This window comes from Zalophus californianus, chromosome 16, assembly GCF_009762305.2.
Source record: "Zalophus californianus isolate mZalCal1 chromosome 16, mZalCal1.pri.v2, whole genome shotgun sequence".
Classification (NCBI taxonomy): domain Eukaryota; kingdom Metazoa; phylum Chordata; class Mammalia; order Carnivora; family Otariidae; genus Zalophus; species Zalophus californianus.
In genome coordinates, this window is record NC_045610.1 from 28,390,392 (window position 1) to 28,409,905 (window position 19,514).

The window sequence follows — 19,514 nt, forward strand, 5'->3', positions numbered from 1 at the left end:
GGTCCCTCCCCCCTCAGCTCCGCCCCCAGCAGTCTTTCCCGCCAAAGGCCGTTAAGCCGCAGAGCATTGTGGGACAAGGCTCAAGGCTAGGTTTCAACCAATGCTTTCAAGGCGCGGACTTGTTCTAAGAGACTCATTCCTGGAAAATCGACTATCTCTTAAGACTCGTCAGGGATTAGTAACCCCTTTAACGAGGAATCTGTGTTTAATTTTTACCAAACGGCTGGTCATTTCACTTGCAAACCACTCCGTAAATCGGGAACGCGAGGAACTTTTTTTCTCCCTTCTCGCGGAGGGTCACGTCGCGCATGCGTGAGCGTACCTTTCGCAGCACCCGTTACGCTCTTGCGCGTGCGTACTGAGATCGAATAGCCGCTTCCTCCCGCTTCTCTTCCTCCCTCCCCCCATATCCGTGCGCCGAGCTGATAAAGGCGCCATTTTGGAGGGGCCGCGGGAGACGTGGTGTCGCTGCGGGCTCGCTCTGCCGTGCGCTAGGCTTGGTGGGAAGGCCTGTTCTCGAGTCCGCGCTTTTCGTCGCCGCCATGTCGGGAGGTGGTGTGATTCGTGGCCCGGCAGGGAACAACGATTGCCGCATCTACGTGGGTAACTTACCTCCAGACATCCGAACCAAGGACATTGAGGACGTGTTCTACAAATACGGTGCTATCCGCGACATCGATCTCAAGAATCGCCGCGGAGGACCGCCCTTCGCCTTCGTTGAGTTCGAGGACCCTCGGTGAGGGGCCCGGGGCTTGCCGCCTTGAGGCAATAAGTTGTAGTAGTTGGGGAAGGCCTTGATACAGAGAATGGGGAGGTGGGCTCTTAGGTTGGGGGTAAGACGCTATCGCCCATGCAGGAACCGAGTAAGGAGCCGAGTCGCTGTGGCTTCTCTGGTGGTTGGGCCCACGGACGTCCCCAGAGTGGACTCTCTCCGAGCGGGAAACTGAGGCGCCGAGGGCTGGTGTAGTGGTCGGGAGCCTGGCGTGCTTCTGGGTGGGGGAGGGGCCGTTCCTATTATGCGGCGCATGTGGGCTCTTCCACGCTGGTTGCGCATGTGCGGGGGCCGTTAGTTCCTGACTGAGTTAGCTGCCCCTCCCCGGCCTTATTCTTACACTTTTTGCTTTCTGTGATCACGCAGAGACGCGGAAGACGCGGTATATGGTCGCGACGGCTATGATTACGATGGATACCGTCTGCGGGTGGAGTTTCCTCGAAGCGGCCGTGGTACAGGCCGAGGCGGCGGCGGGGGTGGAGGTGGCGGGGCTCCCCGAGGCCGCTATGGCCCCCCATCCAGACGTTCTGAAAACAGAGTGGTTGTCTCCGGTGAGTTTACTGTTCGTGAGGGTTGTTGAGAAGGGACAGGAACCACTTTTAAGTTTTTCCTTGAGTGACCAGTTGTGACAAATGCAAGTTTTTGCGGTAGGTCTTAAATTACTTAAATTTCTTGGGTGAGTCTAGTAAACAAGGATTAATGTAGTGGAGGTATACCAATACACTACTTACTTACCGTTAAGTTGGATACCTAGAACATGAAGATCTTTGCAGATAATTTTGGACTTTGGATTCCAGAATTTTAATGAACGGCTCTTTACCTAGGGTCTTGAATCTAATCATTTATTTCAAAGTAGTTTTTGTTCTAGTGTAAATTTTAAGTTTAATGTGAAATTTAGGGTGATTGGTATTGAAAAAATACTTTTTTAGGACTGCCTCCAAGTGGAAGCTGGCAGGATTTAAAGGATCACATGCGTGAAGCAGGTGATGTATGTTATGCTGATGTTTACCGAGATGGCACTGGTGTCGTGGAGTTTGTACGGAAAGAAGATATGACCTATGCAGTTCGAAAACTGGATAACACTAAGTTTAGATCTCATGAGGTAGGTTTTACACTTACTCTTTTCTTTGGCCAGAATTGGATACAGTGGTCTTAACAGTGGAATTTGAAGGTAAGATTCAGGCAAGGGTGTCCAAGTAAAGTACCAGATTCCTGGTTTTAGTTACGTTGTATTCGTTCAGCATGCCTGAAGACAGGTGAAAGCTTAGATCTTTCAATCGAAAGTTCTGTCTATTCAATAGGGAGAAACTGCCTACATCCGGGTTAAAGTTGATGGGCCCAGAAGTCCAAGTTATGGAAGATCACGATCTCGAAGCCGTAGTCGTAGCAGAAGCCGTAGCAGAAGCAACAGCAGGAGTCGCAGTTACTCCCCAAGGAGAAGCAGAGGATCACCACGCTATTCTCCCCGTCATAGCAGATCTCGCTCTCGTACATAAGATGATTGGTGACACTTTTTGTAGAACCCATGTTGTATACAGTTTTCCTTTACTCAGTACAATCTTTTCATTTTTTAATTCAAACTGTTTTGTTCAGAATGGGCTAAAGTGTTGAATTGCATTCTTGTGTAATATCCCCTTGCTCCTAACATCTACATTCCCCTCATGTCTGATAAATTGTATTTTAAGTGATGTCATAGACAGGATTGTTTAAATTTAGTTAACTCTCCATGCTCTTCAGACTGTGATATTGTGTAAATGTCTATTCTGCTCTGGTTTGTGTGAACTGGGATGTTGGGGGTGTTTGTGGTTATCTTACCTGGGGAAGTTCTTATGTTTATCTTGCTTTTCATGTGTCTTTCTGTAGACATATCTGAAGAGATGGATTAAGAATGCTTTGGATTAAGGATTGTGGAGCACATTTCAATCATTTTAGGATTGTCAAAAGGAGGATTGAGGAGGATCAGATCAATAATGGAGGCAATGGTATGACTCCAAGTGCTATTGTCACAGATGAAATTGGCAGTATTGACCTTATACTAAAAGGCAAGGGTTAAAAGTGATTATATATATATATATACATCTACCTTAAAACACTTGCAAACATCTTATGCAGTTATCTTTAGCTGCAATTGCTTTGCTCTTTAAACCTTGGCAATTGTGGCAAAATTACATTGCCCATTTTGTAACAATTTATTTTGCTCCCTTCCCCCCTTTTTTGTTTTAATAGGGACTAATGTGGGAAGAACTGGCTAATTTGTCACAGTGCTTAGTTACAACTGTTAATGTGTGACCTGCTGTTGGTGTACATGTGGGTACAGGGTGTCTTTAATTCCAACCAGATAGAGTATAATATCAATACTGCTAAATCTGCATGTCCTCTGTGTGACTGATATAGCGTTGCTATTTCATTTTTTTAAGACAAAATGAAAGCAAAATAGAATTCCAGTGTATTGGTGTAGATAATCTAGTTGGGAATACTTTTAAGTCTCACCTTCCCCTTTAAACTAATACTCATAATTGACTCATGTTTAAAACACTTTAATTTACAAATTAAATTGCAGATGGGAGCACTAGGTTTAGTTTAGACTTAGGGTGGGTAGCAATACCAGTAAACTTCTCAACTACATAACTTTTTGCAACCACAAAACCTGTAATACGCTGTACAGTAACAAGTGTTGGCATTATCAGTTGAACTGTAAATATAAAATGCTTCTTCCAATTAGTCTCTATGATGATTAAGTTTCTAAAATTTATCTGAACACCATTCAGAAACTTGTTTTGGGGAATTTGATAGTTATTGATGTACATCTGTTAAACTGATGACAGACATAACTCATCATTCCCCAGAAACCTTTTTTGATTACAGTATCTAACATTTTGCCTCCTCTTTTTTGGTTTTGCTGGTTATAAAGGTTTGGATTGGAGAGGGCTCACTGGATCCCAATCCTTGGAGCTGGATCATTGGATTCAAATCATAATGTGGATAGGATAGGGAGGATGAATTACAAGGATTCATGGAGCGGGATCAGATTACCAGGAACATAGGAGTGGATTCCTGCCCCAACCAAACCGCATTCGTGTGGATTTTTTTTTTTTATTCAACTTAATTGGCTATTCCAAAGATTTTTTTTTTTCCTATTTTTGACGATTGGAGCCCTTAAGATGCACGATGGAATTGTGTTTTGCATTTTTTGGTAAAAGGAGCAAAGCGAGGACCTGGAGATAATACGCTGGAGCAATCTCCTTGGAAGGATTCAGCACGAGTAGATGGTAAACATTTAAAGGGGAAAGGGGGGGTTTGTTTAAAATAGTAAATCAGTAAGTCACTTCTAAATTTAAAGAACAAAATTGGAGTTGAAGAATAAGTAGGTTTCCAATTGGCTATTGCCGTTTTTCTTTGAAAAAAATAAACATTTTTTAAAAAACTATGCATGGTTGTCCTTTTTCCTCTTCATGTAAAATTTTAATTGGGTGACTAGTTTATCAGTTAATACTTTGATAAGATTCTGTTATGTGTTAGTAAATTAAAGGTTCTTGAAAGGTAATTTCTAATAAATGGCCATCTTATTAATTATAAGTCTTTTGGGGGAGATAAGGTAAAAATAAGGCAATTGTGTATATAATATGGTAAATGGGGGGTGATCTAGTTTCTGAAAGATAATCTCCCGTACTTTGATAAAAGTGATTAAATTTTATAGATGTTTATTTTTTGGTGATCATCTAGACAACATAGGCTTTTGTGCAGAATTGGGTAGTGACTAGTTAATGTTAACTTGGGGATAGCCTTTGAGATTTTCAAGCTTTTCTCAAAAATTGGTAAGTATTAAATGTTATAATTCACAGATTAGAGCTCTTAACACAAATGACATTTTTTCTGAAATGTGAATAATACACTAGAATTTTAACTGCTTATTTATTGTTAATAAAAAGCTGGGCTTTCTTTAGAATTTTGCCTTGCAAATCCTCAACCATAAGATTATTCTGTATCCAAAACATACCAAAGCAGTGATTTATATCTTAGTCTGCTAGTTCTTGTATCTTTTTATTTGATAGCCCCTCGGTGCTAAATTTTCAATGAGTTGGGGGAGGAGATTTTTACTTAAAATCCCTAATCTTTTTCTTTTGATTTCCTCATAGCTAGTCAAAACCATCAAAACACTTTTTTCTGCACTCAAAAGAAATAACTAAGTCTTAACATTTGCCTTGGATGCTAATCAGAGCTGGAAGCTGAATTTAAGACCACTATGCAGGTGACATAATTTGAAACCTAGGGAAAACTAGACATAATCTTGGGAATAGAAGAAATGGGCCCCAGTAGATAAGGGCACATTTGCATAAGGGCACCCAATCAAAACATTTTGATGGACCTTGTGGAATGTAAGGAGGAAGAGAAGGGACATTTAAGTTCAAAACTAAGATTCCACTTACAAGTAAAGAACTGGTTTAGATAAGGAAGTTTGTAGTTTTTATGCAAGAATTGAAAATACAATGTTCAAGAAGTGGAAAGATTTTTACTAACTAAAGCCGTTTCATGTATAGAATATAAGTACTTTTTAAACTAATTTTGGAAAGGTTAATGTGAGCTAGACTTAAGCTTGTGTTCATTTTGCCTTCACTGAAGATTGAGAGCATTTAAGCTAAGTTGAAAGCTGTGTTCTACTAAAAACTTAGTAGTCCAAATCTCAGAATTGAAGTGAGTTAGAAAATATCTGATAATAGGCTGTCTGAAGATTAGAGGACTTGGCTACATATTTATAGAAGGTAGATGGGCACTGGACCAGACAGCAAAAAGCTGTGAGGGCAGATGCAGACTTTTTTCAGTCTTAGGAAATGGGCCTTAAACCTCTATCCATTTTGGCAGCTGTTAGAAGGGTGTTGCACTGTTTTGGAACCAAAAAAGTAGCCCTGAATTGTTCCCTTTTTCTCCCTATTTATGTCCCCTTAGAATAGTGTAGGGAGCCTATAATTAGCTTGTTATTTTCTAACCAAGGAAAAACTTTTAAGAAGCAATTATTTTTCATAACGTCAGATTGAATAACCCATCTTGCTGTTCAGCCCACATCCTTCTGGAAACAAAAGGTAAGAAACCCATTTTCTGATTCCTAATTGTTTGGGATCTGAATTTTATTTTTAAAATTTGTTTAATTTTTTTAAAATACTGTATGAACAGATTTTCCTTGTTAAAAATGTTTTTCCCCTTAAGTTTAATATCTTCATAAATTGAGTGCTCCTGTGTCCACTTATTGTAGTGTTTTAAGTTTGGTATGATTCTAGAATTTCAGCTTTCTCCATTTTATCTTTGAAACCTCTTGCTCATTAGGACTGATGTGTGTTTTCAAGTTTCTGTGCAGATGAATTTCTCAATGTGTCTTTTCACTTTGTATATGAAGTTGTACTGAAATACAAATTAAGTTCTATGTATGTATTTACCGTAAATAGTATTAAAAAGAGACTATTAGGCTGAAGTTCTGTTGTAACAACCAGTCTGGTTTCATTTAGTTCCATCCCAGTATGAAGATTTCAAAGGCAGAAAACCGGTTCACAATCTCTTATCCAAAAAATTCTGAGAACTTTGTTGTTGAATGGGAAACCTGACCAGAATTGATGCCCTCATTTTGCACTTATTGGGACTGCACAGTCTTCTGCAGAAATACTGAGGTTTCGTTACCCCCTTGCCATAGGCTTTGCTGGGGGTGTTAGATGATAGAGTCTATATATATACACCATACTTTATTTTATTATATGAAGTGTGAATGGCTCTGAATTTCAAATACACCTGCCCCCTTGAGTTTGGATAAGAGATTATAGAACTCTTACAGAATATAGGGCTAAGGTTCATGTGAGTGAAAACCTGTTAAGTGTGGATCTTTTCTTAATGGAGATCTAAGTTTCCGGTCTTTTTAGGCTGAAGCAGCCACGAGAAAAAAGGTATGACCCACATTTCTTTATATTCTATTGCTATAGTGGACTCACAGTTGTACTCCACTGAAGGAAATACTCTTACCATTCTAGTGTATGTAGTGGTATATTCAATTCTTGGGGGTAATTTTTTTTCAATACTTTACAGGAATATTGATCAATATAAGAGAAACTGAGATTGGCATGAATTGATGCAATTATAAGGGAACATCCTGAGTAAATAATCCTGGCAAAAATTTGCTTTTTAAATAGAGGCCCAAGAAGTTGCAGTTATACTTAAACCAGCACTTATTCCTGTGATTGAGGACTTTGGGGATGCATCTTGATAACTTCAAAAGCTATACCTGAAGGTGGTGGTGATTTTTGTAGGAATCAGGGAATTTTTCTATTAAATCACTTGGTGCTTCTGTAGTACCCCCCAAAAAATAGCCTTTTCATGTAGAAGTTAATAGGCAGAAATAACCTCATAGTAAACATTTTAATAAGTTCCTTCAGCTGGATTATTGGGGAGAGAAAATTTATGCATAGCCTTTGCATAAGGAGTTGCTGTTTTAGACAGGTGTACAAAACAACAGATGAAATAATATTTAAGATCTTGAGTTCAGATTCTGGGTGTCTTTATCTCGTAAGTACAAAGGAGTTAACATTGAACCAAGTTAAATGTCTTAACTCCTGCTACCTTGTGACTTAGTCTATCAACTGTTGATAGAACTATCAACGTGAAGGTAGTAGAAATTGAGAACCTCTAGAATGCTGTACTCTTCACCAAATACAAGCAAGACAACTTAAAGGGATGCCAAATGGCTAGTAAGTTTTGTTTTTGCTTTTTCAACCATGGTCTGTTCTCCCCTGTTGGATTAAATGCTAGGGAAAACCTTGTAGCCACTAGAGGGAGCTATTATATAAAGTAAACCAGGAGAGTATCTCTATTGCAAAGAATCCCTAAAAGGAAGGTGGAAACCAACTATCCTAGTTCTGTCAGCTCCAAAGTTAGGTGGGGTTTTTAGGGTGGGTAAGTTTTCTTCCTGTAATTTAACCTGTGCCTTCTCATCTGTTGAGTAAGGATCCATTTAGGTCTTGAACAGAGCTTTATTAGCACTGAACCTCTAAAGAAAAATAAGTTCAGGGACATAGGAGAAAATACTGAAGACGTGAATCTGCTTGTTCTTCTGCCTCCCCTGTACACCTACAGGTATGGATCAGTGAGGCCAGAAGTGTAAGAATTGGGTACAGGAGTACATGTGTGCTGCAAATGGCAATCTAGGCATAAAATTGATCTCAGGAAAAACAAACATACTTTCAGAGATCTTTGTCATTTTTATGGCATGAAACATTTCTGGAATCTTCTCAGCATTACTAAAATACTTAATGAGTGTTAGTTAAAACCCTGCTTAAGTTGACTGTGTTTGTATTTTTGTTTTCTAGGCCTTGCATAACTAGGCACAGTATCTTGTGATCAGAAAGCCCATGCGCATAGTTCTCTTGTCATGTTAATGTCATTTTATATTAAGACTGAAATTTTGGGGGAATTAACACGAGCATTTGTCACTTCCATCATCCCCTTCCCTATGACCTTACATTGGCAAAAAATGTAAAGGACAGAAACTTCCCTCCTGTTTAAGAATACCATTGAAGTTTCTTAGGCCCACTTGATCTAATTTCATCAAGAAAATGGTATGGTAGTGTTTCTTCCTAAAACATTAATGTTAGAAACTTGGCTGCTTTGAAGAATAAGATACTAAAAGCAAATAAAAGTATTTTCCGGGAGAAGAAAATCAAGGTCACACAGTAGAGCTTGTCAGCCCGCTTGACATTTTCTGTGGCAAGTGAGGCCACAGAAGGTGGTTGCTGACTAGCAGGCTTGGTGCAAGTTGGATTGAGAATGCTCTAGACTGGTAATTTCCTATCCTTAATCCTAGGAATGTTAGCTATGAGGTCTCCTTAATTTAACTTGTGAAGAGACACTCTATAAAAGCAAAATTGGACAATTGAAAATCCAGCATTCCCTTTGTAAGAGAAAAAGGCTAAACTTGGAGATGTAAAGTGCCAGGGGCATGGCAGAATTGTGTCCTGAGTTGCTGAATATTAGGGGAGCCTTAACAACTGAAGTTTGGGATAAGCTTTCAAATTGCAGCAATAATGGTTTAAAACAGGAAGAGACTGCTGCATCTGGTAAACAGAAAACCTACAGCCTCTAAATACGACTTGGAAGTCCTGGGCTGAATCTCTTCTGCCCTTAAAGTGGCTGGCTTAGAAATGGGAATTCTACCATCTACTATATGGTCAGTGAATGCCAAGTGTGGTTAGAAATTCATTAATATCTTCATCCCAAACCCCAGCTGTCCACCAGCTAACTGTTGACTAGGGTAATTTTTTTTTTTTTAATGAAAAATTACGTTCTCACTTTCTACTATAGTTACTTGAAACCTCAATGCTTGGAGGTTATTCTTAAAAATATGGCAGCTGAGCCCTTTAGTAACCTAGCCCCTAGCCTACTTCTGTAATCTCATTTCTAGCCCTCCCCCTGATAAACTTCATATCCCAGGACTTGACATTCTCCAGCATTTCTTATATTTGGTCCTACTGTTTCTTTCTCCTGCAATGCTTCTGTCTGCTCATTTAGAGAAGTATAACTTGAACACTGGATAGTACCTCAAAAATCACCTCCTGGAAACTTAATACCTATCATACAGACAGAATCATTACTTTGTGTGTGGACATAGACTCGTGTATTTTCCTCTAGTATAGCCATGTCACTTAGCTTGCTTACACTATCCAGCCATCTACTTCAGCTTTCTTGCATCATGAATTTTTATTTTCTGAGGAACCAAAACAGTGTCTGGCACAATAGTCACTATAAGAACTCACTTAAGAGAAAAAGCACTATTGGTTCTTCCTCTGTTCGCAGAGTATTGCTACTGTATTTTAAAACTGCCATTCTGCCTTGATTACCAGTGAGTTGTTATGTATCTGTCTTTTCTAACAGGTCGTAATCTTTCTTCCTCCCCCTTCCAGGTACATAGCACAAAATAGCTATGCACTGAATAGACACTCAAGATAATTATTCAATTGCTATGGAAGAGAAACCTAGAGATTTGAATTATTTCCCGTTCTGAATATCTTGAATAAGTAACCAGTAAATATAGGTCTAAATTTCTTTTGTGTCTAAGTTGGGAATAAATCTTTAATTGATATTTGTTGTGTAGTAGTAGAAGTTAAATATTTGTATGTAACATTAAAATATCATTTTCCATTCTCTGACCTCCTGGAGTGTTTCTAGTTATTTTTGGAGACTTTTTTTTTTTTAAAGGAATTTGAATTAATAAATCGAGTGACGTCCACCTTTTAAGATGTGAAATGTTGATTAGCAGTACAGCAAGCACACTACAACAAAGAAAACTAAAAATGGCTCCTTTGTCCTCTAAAACTAGGTACTGAACTTGCACCAAGGTCATAGTTAAGTTCTATGACTTTATTTTTTTAAGACTTTATTTGACAGACACAGAGAGGGAATGCAAGCAGGGGGAGTGGGAGAGGGAGAAGCAGGCTTCCCGCGGAGCAGGGAGTCCAATGCGGAGCTCGATCCCAGGATCCCGGGATCATGACCCGAGCCGAAGGCAGATGCTTAATAACTGAACCACCCAGGCACCCCCTAAGTTCTATGATTTTCTGTAACCAGTTCTTAGCCACAGTACCATACATTGTATCTATGACTTGAACTATAGTTTTATTTGCCACATCGAAATGCTGTTTAGTTTTGTGTTCCATCTCCATTTGCCATACCAGCATACTTACCTGTGTACCCAGATTCATTACTGAAGTGGTTTCACAGACTCTAATATCCATCCTGGCCATCAAGTCTGATCTTCTTAAAACATTATGTCAACTCCCCTAATACAAATCAACAATGGGTTATAGTCTGCCTTTCCAACTTACCACTATTCTCAATCACATCTTCCCTTGCTCTGGTTGGTCTGGTAAATACTGACCATGCTTGTTTTTGCTTCTGTGTGTTTATAGACATTTCTCTTTCTGTCCTCTCACTTAGCAGTTACCCTGAAGCTTCAAATCCTGATCAACTTCAGTTAAGCTTAATTCCTGAAACTAAAAAGTAAACTTCTAAGCCCGTATAACAGCTCTCTTCTCTGAGGCATTTAATTTCAGAATCTTTATTACTGTTGAAAGTTTTGTGTTAGTTTTTCCTGCCCAGTGAGGTTTGTGTAGTATTTGTATCTCCCATTCAGCCAAATGCAGCGCTGACAGTTTAATAAATGTGAAGAGATGGAAAGAACTTTTACTCCTTAAAAGCATCACAATAGGACCCTGTTCCACAAACTTCTGGGTAACTGGGTGGATTATTGGAGAAAACAATGGTAATCTTAATACTGCATCAAATAATCCCTCCTCAGATGTGATGCTAGGAAATCAAGTTTAAATGCCAGCCTAAGGGTGCCTGGGTGGCTTAAGTCTGGTTGAGTGGTTGAGCATCCGACTCTTGGTTTCAGCTCAGGTCGTGATACCTGGGTTGTGAGGTTGGGCTCTGTGCTCAGCCCAGAGTCCACTTGGGATTCTTTCCCCCTCCTCCGCTGCCCTCTCAAAAGAAATGCTAGCATAAGCCATGTATAATGGGGGAAGTAAATGTCCCAAAGATCAGTCTTGGAAAGTCAAGAAGAAAGTTGGTCTTTTGCAAGCTGTGCATACTTTTTGAGTATTGATCACCAAGAATTGGTGCTGTTAGGTCTAAGAGTAGAGTGGTTCCCTCTTGCTTCCTCCTGTGTGTCCTATTTACATCATTCTTAAGCATGATTCTCAACAGAAGAATCCTTAAATTACTTCCAAATCTAGTGGTCATACCTCTGAGAATTCCTGCAGATTTGGGGGTTGGATTATTTTGGTTCTTTATTAGTGAAGACATGGGACACTCTGGTGGCATCATAGGTGAAGGCATTGATAGGTGAAGATTAATACAGAGTTTAGAAAAGGGGTAGTGTATTTCCTTGGTTTGGGAGTCAGTGAATGTGACTCCAGGACTCTGACCCTGGTTACTTAATTGTCTCAAAGCCAAGAGACTCAACAGACCTTCCCCCACACACATACCCTACAAGCATCCCCATTTCTTTTGTCTCTAATTCTTCCACCCCTTCATGGTCAGCTAAAGGCTTAAACATTCTTGGACTAATTGCACTATATTTCTGATTTGCTTTTCTTCATGTTTATATAGGGTCGTGTATAATGTATGTATTTGCATATTGTATAGTTTTCATGTATATGTGTTTTGCTTCCCCTGGGTACATGGTAAACTCTGAGAACAAGCACTGTGTTAACTTTTTGACACTTATTCCAAGATGGCTGGTATGCTAATGTATACCTTAATGTTTATGAATAAATATGTTCATGAAATCTTAGGTGCATTGCATAGCCTAGATAAAATAATATGGTCCTCCAAACATTGGGCTTATTTCCAAAGTCGTGGCTTCAAGGGTTCATGCCCTTGCTACTTCTTTTTATGGAAAGTTTTAAGGGAAAAACGCAAGGGCATAAGACAAATACCTTATTCTCAAGGAAAGTGGTAGCCAACGTCCATGAAATAACATTCATTTTAATGCTCGGCTGGTATTAGCCTCACTTTGCAGTTTGAGGAAATAGGTTCAAAGATGTGAAGGTGACGGGCCCAGAACTTGAATCCTTGTGACAGATTTATTACTGTTCTTTTTTAAAAGCCAACCTTTTACAGCAGGGCGGTTTATAGGGGCAAGTTAAATCTTTGACTCGTGAACATCACCTGTAATATCCACCTGATGCCACCAGGGTGTCCCATGGTGCTGTCTTTTATCGTGTTCCTACCCCGGTTGTTGGGGGCTGTTCTGAAGGAGTTCATTTAGACTCAGTGGCTGAGGCCCAGAGCTCAGCAGCAAGAAAGTGGGGTGTTCAGCTCCCTGACTTTCTAGTATGCAGTACCGAGCCAGCATCAGAGATGCCCTTGCCCTCTTTTAACCCCTCCAGCCAGGCTGGCCTCACAGGACAGCAGGGCCTGGCTAGCAACTCTTAAGTAGGCAACAGCCCCACAAAGGAGAGTAGCTTAGAAAAGACCCCATATACGGGTAAATGTCTATAAACATATGCATTTGTTCCAGTAGCTGAGTACACACAAATTTATAGTAGTAAAATAGATCCACGAGAAAGATTGAATTGTTTTTACTTACCACTCTAAGTAGAAGAATTTTAAAAGACAATGTGTGAATTCCCACTCTTCAGTTTGCAGTAAAAATCTGCGTTACACTTAGTCCTGAGTGTACAACCCCTTAGGCTTGAGTTTTGATACTCAGCAATCCTACATGATAATCTTTGGTGTCAAAACTGTCACGTGGGAACTAATGAGGTGAAGTCTCCTACTTAGTATTAAAGAGCACAATACCCTCTTAAATTTTTTTTTTCTTCCAGCGCTCTTTAAGCACTTTGTCTTAACTAGTCTATAATTCTCAAGTTTTGGTTTCTCTACTTGAAGAGATCCTTAAAGTATTCCCAGTGACTAGTACGGTTCCAGGCATTTTAATACAGGTGTTCAATAAATACTTGCATACTGAAATAGTGAAGCCTGCACAATAGTTACAGGATAGTTAAACATGAAGCATTTCTGTAAGGAAAAGAGTCTACATTAGGGATAGGGAGGTCTTTGATTTGTCCTTAAGATGATTAGAAGCCATTATGAACTGGGGAAGTAGTCCCTGGGGTGTCCTGACTGGCCTTTCGAAATCTGAAATACGTTTTTCTGGGTTGGAATTAGCACAGCCTGAATTTGACTTTACCCATGCAATATCTAAGACTGGGTGTTCACCAGGGCTCTTAAGAGCCACCAGGATAGACTTACTAAATTAGAGTAAATGTTACTGATGGGAGATGTTGGATTGGTGGTGCCCTTTCCCCTTTCTGCTCCCTGCCTACACAGGTGTGTTGCCCTTCTCAAATTCCCGTGGTTTTTCAGGAAGTAACTGGAATAAATCCTAAACCTACCTATAGTAGTCCAGCATCCTTTTCAATTTTCTCATCTCTTTAGTGAGAGAGCTAATCACAGATTATAGTACCAATTTAGACCCTTCCATGTGCTTTGCTTAAGTGATTAGAGTAACTATCTGAGCTAAATTAAATCTATCAAACGGGGGCTTTCTCAGCCTTCATGAATTTTGCTGAGTGTACTATGTAAGGGACTGGATGAATGACGGTAGGAATAAAGGTTATCAGTTCCAATGCAGATGGTTCTAATGTCCTTGCGAAGCATCACTGAGGGATTTTTTCATCCCATATTATGAATCTAGTTCTAATAGATTGGTCTGAAGACCCTCTTCCATATGTGAAGAGTAAGTATATTATGCCTTTACTATCTAAAGTGCAAACTACTAAAGGCAGAAATAATGTGTATCTTAGAATGCCTGTTTCTGGGATTACCTTACACCCAGTGCTCAGGCAGCATTTTCACGGTTTGGATTGACTACTTGCCATCTGCTCCCCTGAGTATTCACTGCTGAATGACAGGAGAGAAAGTGAAAGGAAAGGTGCAGTGGGAGAGGAAGCTGGAAAAATAAGAGGAAACAACTGGGAGCTGAGGGGGGCCACTTAATGTTAGGTCAGTAAAACAAAAAGCAGAGGACAGGGTCAGGCTTTGGGGGTAGAGGGCTAATGTATTTCTGTGAACTAGTTGAGGAGAGCCTTGTATGCTTTGTTTAAAAGACTAAAGTTACTTCAGAAGAAAAGTCTAGAATCTGACCCATCGTCCCTGTTTACCATAGTAAATCGTTCAAGTCAAAATCAACACTGTCCTCTAGGAATTCTGGTCTTTGTTCTTCAATTCTAGGAAAGAGCTTCCTGCCGCTGCTCCCGCAGTCAAGGGTGCGATGCTTCCAGTAGTGTTTGTGGATAGCTGGTAAGCTTGATGTTTTATTCACAGCTTCAGGGGTAAATGCTGAGTACAGCTGTTGTCCCTATGTTGAGCTTTAACAGCTTGTCAGGTTCCTGCACCTGCTTTTATGCCTGGGCCCAATGACTGAACTTTAGGCAGTGTCTAGTTCAGAGACTTCTCAGGGTCAAGAAACATCTTTAAAGGAGTGAATTCCCTCCCCTGTGTAGCCTTAGTCAGATTTTATGCGGTTCTGGCCTTGTGTTGCCATCTTTTGGCATTGCTTTCTAGAACAGAGCAGCCTTCCTAAAGCTTAGTCTAGATAGTCTTGTGATGTCTTATCTGTGTCTTCGGTCATCACTGCTCACTTCCGTCACACGGGGAACATAATGCATCAGTTCCTCAACACCTGTTTCGTTATTCTGTTCCCTTTCTTACTAGGAATGGAGGGATCCTCAGCAGAACATCAAATTGAGCTAATGAGCCTTTTCCTTAATTCTAGGCCCATGAAAGGGAGAGGGAGGATTAATAACTCAGAAAGAGGGAACCATAAAATCCGCATATACTAATACGCCAACTCTTAGATTTTAAGAAACAAAATCCTTCCTGAACTCTGGACTACCCCTAAATCTGGTGTGAAGAAATTACTAAAGAGGTGTATCTATTGGGGTTTGGGTAGAGAATATTCACTTGATTTATGTTTTTGCTCTGCCCCTCCTCTTCACAACATTTGGATGGGCACTAACAAGTAGTAATCTTTGCAAATGAATGGTTTTTCTGATAATGCAGATGGGTAGCACAATTCTGTTCAGTGTCATTACATCCTTTCAACCAGAGGAATGTGCTTGGGGTGGAGGCTAGAGCCACTGAAAAAGAGGTTTATCTCTGTACCAGAATAACTTCACGTAAGGATTTAATTTATGTTTTTAATATTAGCATGATGTAACTGAGCTAAGCTTTTTAGTCTGGTTCAGGCCCACCAAGTTTGTGTGACTTGTTAGGTATCAATTTTTTTTCAAGCTTAGCCATTACCCTGAGCTTGGGGCATCTGAGGGCAGGGAGGAACAGGTGGCTAAAGGAGAAATGTTGGTGCCTGAGAGTACGTTTTCCAGTTGTATTGAATTTCTTACTTGGTGTATTTTTGACCTGTCTTAGTTTCTTTCCTTCTGTGTCCTATGCTATTTTGCTTGCTATTTGTTAGATGTCCTCTGTCAGCCATTCAGGAGTTTATAAAATGGAAATTAGTATTTCTACTCAAATGCTTTGTGGATAGAACCGATAGGTTTAGCATTGATTTCTGGTAGCTTCTTTCTAGTAGAGGAGTTAAAGTGATAAATGCGTTTCCATGGCTTTGGACTTGTTTTTGGCACCTTAGGTATGTGACCCTTCTTAGAAGCTGTTTTAGGGGTGCCTGGGTAGCTCAGTTGGTTGAACCTACTTGAAAGAAAGAGAAAAAGGGAAAGAATTGTGTTTTAAACCCTCAACTACTAGTTGAACTAAATGTCTACCAGGAAGATGGGTAGATTTGCTTCCTGTACTTTTGTTCTCTGTGACTGTCCAGCTGTCAAGGAACTTAAATAGGTATTCAGAAAAAAAATTCTCCATTGTTTCCCCTTCCTCACCTTACCAGTTAAAGCAGAAATAACTAGTGATGACACTTTAGGTGGTAGAATTGAAACACAAACCCAACATCTGACCACATGGGCCACAGGTAATTGGTTTAAGCCCTTAGTGTGGTTATGAAGTTGGGGTGGACTGCAGGGGGGGTGAGGAGATTACTTCTGCTTTCCTCCCAGAAGCTTCCCTGGGTGGTGGTGTTTTTGTTTTGATTGGGGGGACAGGGGGGTGTTCCCTTTGGTAAAATGTACTTCCTTTCCTCCCCGATTGCATTGAGGCTGGTAATGAAGGGTAACATTTCTCTCTGGTCGTTGTTTTTTTTTTCCTTTTTTTTTTTTTTGTATTTGCAAATATTGCATTCTTGGTTTTTACTAGTAGATTGGTTCATTGTCAGTTCTAGCTTTTTTTGCATGAAGATTTAGTCCATTAACTTGCCAGATTTGAAGGCTCTTCTAACTTCTTTGAAGTAGATCTTCCCTGCTGAAAGTTTTGGATTTGATTTGTTTTCAGTTTGTTGAGGAGTCTTGCTTGGGGACAGGTAATTGACAACAGCAGAGATGTTTTCTGTTCCTAGGATTCTAAATCTAATTATAATCCTTAGTACTCACAGATTTTAAAATCCTCTCCAAAATAGGAAGGAAATATCCTGTTGCTTTCTAATGTTTGCTAAAACTTGCCTTTGAAGAGCTGATCATTTTTTTTTTAAGTATTTAAGTAATCTCTACACACAATGTGGGGCTTGAACTCACGACCCCAAGATTAATAAGAGTCGCATGTTCTTGGACTGAGTCTGCCAGGCACCCCTAGAAGAGCTGATCTTAACAGGCATCGTCCTTTGTCTTATTAACCTTCTGACCATTTACCTTAGGGCTCTTTGGAAGAGGTGTGGGGGTGGGGGATGCTTTGGTGGCTCAGTGGGTTGTTTGACTCTTGGTTTCTGCTCAGGTCATTGTTTCCAGGTCTTGGGATAGAGCCCCATCAGCTCCCTTCTCAGAGGGGAGTATGCTCAGGATTCTCCATCTCCCCAACCCCACCCCCCACCAACCCCCACACAGGGCTCCTGCACACGGTGACTCTCTAAATCTTTAAAAAAAAAAAAAAGCGGAGGGGGGGGATGAGGCATGGTAAAAAATACTGGTCACTTTGAAAGAGAGAGGAATAATTAACTGGCTCAGTTATGCGCCGTTCCCAGCCCCAAAGTTAATCTAGAACCACTAAATAGCACCAAAAAATATTTACTTAGCACTTGTTATATTACAGGAAATGTTCTAAGCATTTTACATACATTACTCATTTAATTCACAAGTCACCCCTGTGAGATAGGTACTTATTTTGTCCTCATTTTCCAGATGAGGAAATGAGACCCTGAGGTTAAGTGACAGGTTATACAAGCTGGGGCAGAGGAGATGGGAAAGAGGAACCTGAACAAGATGGGGAGGGGATCTGAGTTTTATTTGGGTGGATATAGGCACACTTTTTTTTTTTCTTAGGCACCAGATTTTCAGTTCTCATATCCGAAGGTAACACCATTGATTCAACCACTGAAAGTTGTTTACAATAATCAGGATGAATTTACTGTCTTTAGACATCACTAGTCTTTTGACTGGACCCCAGTATGGTCTATGGAAGCTGGCTTGTGAAGGGACTCATTTGTTTGTAGTTAAGGATATTGACTGTCCTAAGGGTAGAAATGCCCCTTCTAAGGCTGGAGTCTTTGATCTTACTGGTTTCATTATATTCCTCAGAACATTTGGAGCTGATTATTTTTGAGTAATTGTTCCAAACTTTTAGATATTTTCCCATTGGAAAGTATCCTAAGGTTTAAAATTCCATCTAAATTTAAAAGTTACTAAATTTTCTTTTTAAGAGAGAGTTTGGGGAACAATCAGGAATTCTGGTTTCCTTTCATGGATAGAGAGAAAATTAGCCATTTTCCTCAAGAAAAGTGACACTTCTGAATCCCAGCTCTGGACTGTTTTCACTTGACCTCTACTTCCTGTTAGTGGGAAAACCCCTCTCCAGAGGTGCTGGGAGAAGATTGCTGGAGAAGGGTTTCTAGATCCCAGAATAAGAAGTTCAAGAGAGTCCAATTGTCATTAGGATAATGGTCTTCATAAGTACTAGTTTTCATTATCCTTAAGCTTCATTTTCAACACAATTTGAAAGGCAGCAAAGTAGGAGAGGCTAAACTGGGGAGGAAGAAAACTTGGTAGTTGAATTACATAGACCTTGAAGTGAATGTGTGTGCAAGAAGCAGAGACTTGGATTCACTGAATGAAAATGAAATAACAGGCAGTGTCCAAGGTCGGAACAAAGGTTTTAGTTTACCTAGTTAATTCCTTAGTTTTACATCTTAGTTCACTCCTTATCTTGCATGTGCATATAAACCTAAAACATTTTTTCTCCCCAAAGAGAGGAATGGACATTTTTATCGGAGACCTAGGGGCCACTGTAGCAGCTTAGCTGAGGGATGTGTGAGAAACACATTTCATCATTTTCTGTCCCCTCCTGTCTTAGGCTGACCTGGTCCTTGATGTGCTACCTGCTTCTGCTACTGATCCATACTGCAGAACTCCTCATTCATCCCCAAGGCCTCCAAGCAATGTCCAATAGGGAATCGACTCTAAAAGGAACCAGACCAACGTTTCCAGCCCCTTCATTCTGGTGACTGAGGGAAGGAAACAGTGGGAGGGGTTATACATGTGTAGTGGATAGAAGGGAAACACAGACTGTCAGATTACTATATCTCTTTAGTTTCTTTTACGAATAGAATTCTGCAACCGTATTATTTCTATTGTGTAAGTATAGGGGAAGTTCAAGATGGTGACCTTGATTAGAATGTGTCCGGAGAGGAATAAATGGAGTGTCTGAGATAAGAGACAGTTGGTTATGAAAGATGTTGAAGTCTTGAAATAATGTGACCATCTGAGGAATTTTTTTAAGCCAGGGTTTATAAAAATATCACTGATACAGCCTGCCCCCTCATTTCCCGCCACAGGAGACTTCTTGGACTTGAGACACTTGTTTAATAATAGCTTGTCTCTGATATTCCCAGTAGCTACCTCCCTGTGAGGAAAGGATAGCAAACGTTCAGGACATCATCATACAAAGTTCCAGTAGCAGTGACACCTACGCGGAAGACTTGGAACTGCAAACAGAGGCTGGGGTCACCTCAGTGACATCTGACGCCGTCCAACCACAAGTTTGATTTTTGTTTTGTGGGGTGAGGGAGCAGACTGTACTAAAGGACTAAAATGATTTCTTGTCTATACTTTCTCGCTTGTTTTTATTTTTTAAATTTTTTTGGCGGGAGAGA

General features: G+C 40.2%; 1 protein-coding gene across 4 annotated transcripts; it reads left to right on the top strand.

Annotated features, from left to right (window-relative positions):
• The first annotated feature begins 399 nt into the window (after nt 1-399).
• On the top strand, nt 400-19,469 carry SRSF1 (serine and arginine rich splicing factor 1). 4 transcript variants are annotated; one of them, XM_027624796.2, is made up of 7 exons: nt 400-736; nt 1,139-1,323; nt 1,702-1,874; nt 2,074-2,260; nt 2,636-14,608; nt 18,716-18,862; nt 19,254-19,469. In XM_027624796.2, the coding sequence occupies exons 1-5, from the start codon at nt 543-545 to the stop codon at nt 2,656-2,658; spliced, it is 762 nt and encodes a 253-aa protein (XP_027480597.1). In that variant the 5' UTR covers nt 400-542; the 3' UTR covers nt 2,659-14,608; nt 18,716-18,862; nt 19,254-19,469. The 4 variants fall into 4 exon arrangements, with proteins under 4 accessions (XP_027480597.1, XP_027480598.1, XP_027480599.1 ...); XM_027624797.2 differs by having other exon boundaries at nt 19,257-19,469; XM_027624798.2 differs by having other exon boundaries at nt 2,636-2,754; nt 3,684-14,608; nt 18,716-19,469.
• The last annotated feature ends 45 nt before the right edge of the window (nt 19,470-19,514 follow it).

Coding starts and splice junctions, on each gene's coding strand:
- SRSF1 (XM_027624795.2), top strand. CDS start 543: ATGTCGGGAGGTGGTGTGATTCGTGGCCCGGCAGGGAACAACGATTGC. Junction 1,324..1,701: donor AAACAGAGTGGTTGTCTCCG/GTGAGTTTACTG, acceptor ATACTTTTTTAG/GACTGCCTCCAAGTGGAAGC. Junction 1,875..2,073: donor CTAAGTTTAGATCTCATGAG/GTAGGTTTTACA, acceptor TCTATTCAATAG/GGAGAAACTGCCTACATCCG.